General features: G+C 39.3%; 1 protein-coding gene across 2 annotated transcripts in view; it reads left to right on the forward strand.

Moving 5' to 3' along the window:
* Positions 1 to 7500, forward strand: part of nfkb1 (nuclear factor of kappa light polypeptide gene enhancer in B-cells 1) — a 65144-nt gene that overhangs the window by 41848 nt on the left and 15796 nt on the right. For both annotated transcript variants that reach the window (XM_062425726.1, XM_062425727.1), the window contains 3 exons: positions 944 to 1107; positions 1947 to 2105; positions 4938 to 5042. In XM_062425726.1, coding sequence (XP_062281710.1) covers positions 944 to 1107; positions 1947 to 2105; positions 4938 to 5042 — 428 coding nt within the window. The remainder of the gene's footprint in view (positions 1 to 943; positions 1108 to 1946; positions 2106 to 4937; positions 5043 to 7500) is intronic.

A 7500-nucleotide genomic window follows, 5' to 3' on the forward strand; every position in this document is an offset into this window, starting at 1 on the left:
CACACACTAATACACACACATCAGGTAATACACACTAACACACACTAATACATCAGGTAACACACACTAACACACACTAATACATCAGGTAATACACACTAACACACACTAATACATCAGGTAATACACACTAACACACACTAATACATCAGGTAACACACACTAACACACACTAATACACACACATCAGGTAATACACACTAACACACACTAATACATCAGGTAACACACACTAACACACACTAATACACACACATCAGGTAATACACACTAACACACACTAATACATCAGGTAATACAAAGTAATACACACTAATATACACTGTAACACACAGACATCAGGTCTGTAATACACACTAATACACACTAAGACAAAGTAATACACACTATAACACACACACACACATCAGGTAATACACACTAACACAAAGCAGTACACACACACAAAGTAATACACTAATACACACACTATAACACACACATCAGGTCTGAAATACACTAATACACAAACACACACACTGTAATTCACACTAACACAAAGCAGTACACACTATAACACACACACACTGTAATACACGCTAACACAAAGTAATACACACACAAACGCACACACATCAGGTCTGTAACATACACACACTGTAATATACACACTATAACACACAATAATACACACACACTGACACTATAACACACATACATATCAGGTCTGTAACATACACACACTGTAATATACACACTATAACACACACAATAATACACACACACTGACACTATAACACACATACATATCAGGTCTGTAACACACTCAGTATAAACAGAGGTCAGCAGAGCAGTCAGTGTGACTCAGAGGTGTGTGTGTGTGTGTTTGTGTAACTGTGTGTGTGTGTGTGTGTGTTTGTGTAACTGTGTGTGTGTGTGTGTGTGTGTGTGTGTGTGTTTTCAGTTTTCCGAACCTCGGCATTCTCCACGTGACGAAGAAGAACGTGGCGAAGACTCTGGAGGAGCGTATGATCGAGGCGGTGAGGATGGGATATAACTGCGGTGTTTCTATCCATCCTGAAATAGACGCTCTGCAGGGAGAAGTGAGAGTCCCACGAGAACTCAGCGGTCAGTCTCACACTGCTTGGTTGTTTCTTTGTTAATAATTAATTAATAAATAATAAAGAAAGAATGAAATAATCTTATTAATACAAAAATAATGAATTAATTAAATAAATCAATAAATTAAAACATTTCTTCCTGCTCCTCTTCCACCTCCTCCTCCTCTTCCTCCTTCTCCTCTTCTTTCTCCTCCTCCAACTTCTCCTCTTCCACCACCTCCTCCTCCTCCTCTTCCTCCTTCTCCTCTTCTTTCTCCTCCTCCAACTTCTTTCTCCTCCTCCAACTTCTCCTCTTCCTCCTCCTGCTCCTCCTCTTCCTCCTCCTGCTCCTCCTCTTCTTCCTCCTGCTCCTCTTCTTCCTCTTCCTCCTCCTCCACATCCTCCTCTTCCCCATTCTCCTCTTCTTCCTACTCCTCCTCCTCCTTCTCCTCTTCTTCCTCCTCCTCCTCTTCCTCCTCCTACTCCTCCTCTTCCTCGTCCTCCACCTCCTCATCCTCCTCCTCTTCCACCTCTTCCTCCTGCTCATCCTCCTCCTCCTCTTCCTCCTGCTCCTCCTCCTTCTCCTACTCTTCTTCTTGCTCCTCCTCCTCCACCTCCTCCTGCTCCTCTTCCTCCTGCTCCTATTCCTCATCTTCCTCCTGCTCCTCCTCATCCTCTTCCACCTCTTCCTCCACCTCATCCTCCTCCTCCTTTTCCATCTCTTCCCTCTGCTCCTCCTCATCCTCCTCCTCCTCTTCCACCTCTTCCTCCTCCACCTCCTCCACCTCCTCCTCTTCCTCCTCCTCCACCTCCTCCTCCTCCTCCTCCTCCTCCTCCTCCTCCTCCTGCTCCTGCTCCTCCCTGCAGAGCACCAGAGGAGTATGATCAGTAACGCAGCGACCCTTCAGGCGAAGGAGATGGACCTCAGCGTTGTTCGGCTCATGTTCACGGCGTTTCTCCCCGACAGCGACGGAGGATTCTCCAGACGGCTCGAACCCGTCGTATCAGAGCCGATCTACGACAGCAGTGAGTCTCACGCACGCACGCACGCACACACGCACACACACACACACACACAGACACACACACAATAAGGCACACATAGTAACAGAGTCACACATACACCCACACATAGGGTTAGGGTTAGCAGAAACACACACACCCACACACAATAACAGAGTCACACCCACACACACACACACACACACACACACACACACACACTATAACAGAGTCACACCCACACACACACACACACACACACACACACACACACACACACACACACACACACACACAATAACAGAGTCACACCCACACACACACACACACACACACACACACACACAATAACAGAGTCACACACACACACACACACACACACACAATAACAGAGTCACACACACACAATAACAGAGACACACACAGACACAGTTTATTATATTTTATTTGGGTCATTAAACTCAAACACGTATAAATAAAGTAAATAATTTTTTTCTTCTTATAAACTGACAGAATATAAACAGTGTGTGACGATTATAATATTTAAACATTAAAACTTCAGAACCGAATCAAATTTATAAATTAATCAAATTAATGGACAGGAAATTACTCAGTTAACATTTTGAGGAGGAAAACAAAACACCTGAAGATTTATGATGAGACATATTACAATATACAAGTATTTAATAGTTGCAGCCTTAATATTTTGATGCTCAAAGCTTAAATGAACTCCTATTATAACATTACAGGATTATTCCTCTAAATATCTGCTTCACTCCGTCACACCCTGCTGCCTTAAAGAGACAGTACCTCCTCTCTGCCTTAAAGAGACAGTAACTCCTCTCTGCTCGCTGCCTTAAAGAGACAGTACCTCCTCTCTGCCTTAAAGAGACAGTACCTCCTCTCTGCCTTAAAGAGACAGTACCTCCTCTCTGCTCGCTGCCTTAAAGGGACAGTACCTCCTCTCTGCCTTAAAGAGACAGTACCTCCTCTCTGCTCGCTGCCTTAAAGGGACAGTACCTCCTCGCTGCTCGCTGCCTTAAAGAGACAGTAGGTCCTCTCAGCTCGCTGCCTTAAAGAGACAGTACCTCCTCTCTGCCTTAAAGAGACAGTACCTCCTCTGTGCTCGCTGCCTTAAAGAGACAGTACGTCCTCTCTGTTCGCTGCCTTAAAGAGACGGTACCTCCTCTCTGCTCGCTGCCTTAAAGAGACAGTGCCTTCTCTCTGCTCGCTGCCTTAAAGAGATAGTACCTCCTCTGTGCTCGCTGCCTTAAAGAGACAGTACCTCCTCTGTGCTCGCTGCCTTAAAGAGACAGTACCTCCTCTCTGCTTGTTGCTTTATTTTAAACAATTAGAGCCCTCCGCTGTCGTTATGAGGAGGAGAATAATGTGTGTGTGTTCTCACTCTGCAGCGTCTCTGTAGATTTATTGAGAAGTGTTTGTTGCCTAGTTTCATTTCCCTCTTCCTGCTGGTCTGGTTTCCGTACGCTGCTGCAGCTTCCTCTCAGCGCGAGGATCATTTTCTTTATGCACTTTCAATTTGTTTAAACACTCAGACTGTTTAGAAACTAACTGCAGATTGTTTGAAGCTACTTTCCTGTTTAAAATCCAGCAGATTCATGATTAGACTAATAATCCACAACCTAAAGATATTCACTTTACTGTCAGAGAGGATGAAAGAAAACCAGAAAATACTGTTTAATAGTGATTTTTCCTCTCCCATTAATCATCTCACCCCCCCTCACATTTATCTGCTGACCCTTTGGAGGGGCCCCACCCTTGGTTGGGAACCACTGGACTAAACTAGCTAACTGTATATAAAGTAGTGTAAACTAGCTCCACCTCCAGCAGCTACAAAAGTAACATGCTGCTCTAACACTGATGCTTCACTATTAATAATCTAATGATGTCATAATAATAATATATCAGTCAGAGGACCAAACCACTACTTTACTGTAATACTGCATACTACATCACTCATAATACTGCAGTACTTTTACTGTAATACTGCATACTACATCACTCATAATACTGCAGTACTTTTACTGTAATACTGCATACTACATCACTCATAATACTGCAGTACTTTACTGTAATACTGCATACTACATCACTATAATACTGCAGTACTTTTACTGTAATACTGCATACTACATCACTATAATACTGCAGTACTTTTACTGTAATACTGCATACTACATCGCTCATAATACTGCAGTACTTTTACTGTAATACTGCATACTACATCACTATAATACTGCAGTACTTTTACTGTAATACTGCATACTACATCGCTCATAATACTGCAGTACTTTTACTGTAATACTGCATACTACATCACTGTAATACTGCAGTACTTTTACTGTAATACTGCATACTACATCACTATAATACTGCAGTACTTTTACTGTAATACTGCATACTACATCACTATAATACTGCAGGACTTTTACTGTAATACTGCATACTACATCACTCATAATACTGCAGTACTTTACTGTAATACTGCATACTACATCACTCATAATACTGCAGGACTTTACTGTAATACTGCATACTACATCGCTATAATACTGCAGTACTTTTACTGTAATACTGCATACTACATCACTATAATACTGCAGTACTTTTACTGTAATACTGCATACTACATCACTATAATACTGCAGGACTTTTACTGTAATACTGCATACTACATCACTCATAATACTGCAGTACTTTACTGTAATACTGCATACTACATCACTCATAATACTGCAGGACTTTTACTACATTGTTCTGTATCTGTGTCTCTTTTAAAGTCGTGGTGTTTAATCTGAATCTCGTATCTTTCCTCTGTGTCTTTTTTTCCTTCAGAGGCTCCGAACGCGTCCAACCTGAAGATCGTGAGGATGGATCGGACCGCCGGCTGTGTGACGGGAGGAGAGGAAGTTTACCTGCTCTGTGACAAAGTCCAGAAAGGTGAGAAATGAATATTAATAGTTTCAGAAGAAGTAAAAATGATATCAGAACCTCGTAGTAGAAGAATATATCCAGTGATAATATGTGTTAATAAATCCTGTTGGTCAGAAATAAGATAAGCTATTCCTTTATTAGTCACACAGTGGGGACATTTACAGTAGTCAGGTTTTACCAGGCTGGGAAAATTAAGTATATTATTGTTAATATTACATCATCAGTGCCAAGCTGATAAGAAATCAATTAGTCTGAACATGTTTGGCTTCCACACTGTTATCTTTTTCCCACACTTATTACAATAGCAGTTCAGGGCAGCGGCTCGTTATTTTCCTGGGGAACAAGCGTTTTGGGAAGAAGAGTAATGATGATTTGTGTTTTCCAGCGAGGTGGAAAGTTTACAGTTAGTGAGTCAGCAGCTGTCAGAGAGACGGAGTGAAGTTCCTCTGATGTTCATGTTGTTTTTATAAAAGAGGAAACAGAGACACCGTCAGGACCGGAGCTCTTACTGCTGCTTGGTTTAAATCATCAGTGAGACTCAAGACTGTCTGATAGAAATGTTCTCAATAGAAATCATGTGAATTAAGCTTCCTGTCGTCCTTCCTCCCTTCCTTATTTCCTTCCTCCCTTCCTTCTTTCCTCACTTCCTTCCGTCTGTCTTTCCTTTCCTTCCTCCCTTCCTTCTTTCCTCACTTCCTTCCGTCTTTCCTTCCTTCTTCCTCCCTTCCTTCCTTCCTCCCTCCTTTCCTCCCTCCCTCCTTTCCTCCTTCTTCCTCCCTTCCTTTCTCCCTCCCACCCTCCCTTCCTCCCACCCTTCCTCCCTTCCTTCCTACCTTCCTTCCTTCCTTCCTTCCTTGACTTGAGGACAACAGGAGGGTTAAACTTCATGTAGAAGTTTTATTATCATCTGCTGTGTTTTCAGTGTTTATATCTGCTGGGTTTTGTTCTCTTAGCAACACTTAGTCTTTATTAAAACCCATAACATCTCCTCTAATGTAGGTCTAGTTGTTATGGAACAGTTTTATTGTCTTTTGAGGCATCACAGCATCCAAACACACGATCAATTATCTATTAATCATTATCTTTTATCTTAATGATACGGTCCGCTTGTAAAAGCAGCTGAACCTGAAGCTCAGAGCCAAACCTCTTCACATATCAATCAATACAGCTCAACTCTTAAACACGATTGAGCCTCTTTTAGAAACACTTCCAAAAAAACAATCAAATCTAATAACAACTTAATCAAAAAACAGAATATTACTCCGGACCAAAATATAACGTTAAAGGACTCCAAAATGCGCCGAGCCGAGAGAGAAAGAGGGAGAGTGAGTGACAGAGATAGTGTTACTTCACAATTATACTTATTTATTAAATCACCTTAAATGTAATTCTTTTTAAATCTATGTAGTGTATAATGTACGCTATTACTAATATTAGAGTCAGTGTGTCTCCTGTAAATCATGAAGCTTCTTTTTTACACTTTTAAAAATTAATAACGTATAAAACGAGACATTAAATCTCCTTTTGTTGCACTTTATGTCAGTTTGTATTTCAGGATTTTATTGTTTAGTGTTATGCTGTTTATTTTGTGTCCATGCACACTGGTCACTGCAGCTGACTGCTTTTCACAAGCAGCTTTCTTATTCATGCATGATGATGGATTTTGATGGATTTTGCTTTTCCTGGTCGGAGCAGTTTGTTTTGTTGTTTTCTTGGAGGAAGTCCAGCTGCTGGGAATTCCCCTCCGATATGTAAATCAGTGGGAAGAGATTCAGGCTGCGATGAGGCTCGTTGGGTTGGGTTTATTTTCCTGGCTGCTTCTTCTTCTTCTTCTTCTTCTTTTTTGTTTTGGTTAAAGTTTAAGCTGATCTGGACTCAGTGAGACTTCAGTTTCCTATTAAGAAGACTTACTTATTTATTTATTTACTTACTTACTTACTTATTTATGTATTTATTTGTTTACTTACTTACTTACTTACTTACTTACTTACTTATTTATTTATTTATTTATTTACTTACTTATTTATTTATTTATTTATTTACTTACTTACTTACTTATTTATTTATTTACTTACTTATTTATTTATTTATTTATTTAATTACTTACTTACTTACTTACTTATTTATTTATTTACTTACTTATTTACTTATTTATTTATTTAATTACTTACTTACTTACTTACTTATTTATTTATTTATTTATTTACTTACTTATTTATTTATTTATTTACTTACTTACTTACTTATTTATTTATTTACTTACTTATTTATTTATTTATTTATTTACTTACTTATTTATTTATTTATTTATTTACTTACTTATTTATTTATTTATTTACTTACTTACTTATTTATTTATTTATTTACTTACTTACTTACTTATTTATTTATTTATTTACTTACTTACTTATTTACTTATTTATTTACTTACTTATTTATTTATTTACTTACTTACTTACTTATT

This window comes from Scomber scombrus, chromosome 9, assembly GCF_963691925.1.
Source record: "Scomber scombrus chromosome 9, fScoSco1.1, whole genome shotgun sequence".
In the NCBI taxonomy this organism is placed as follows: Eukaryota; Metazoa; Chordata; class Actinopteri; order Scombriformes; family Scombridae; genus Scomber; species Scomber scombrus.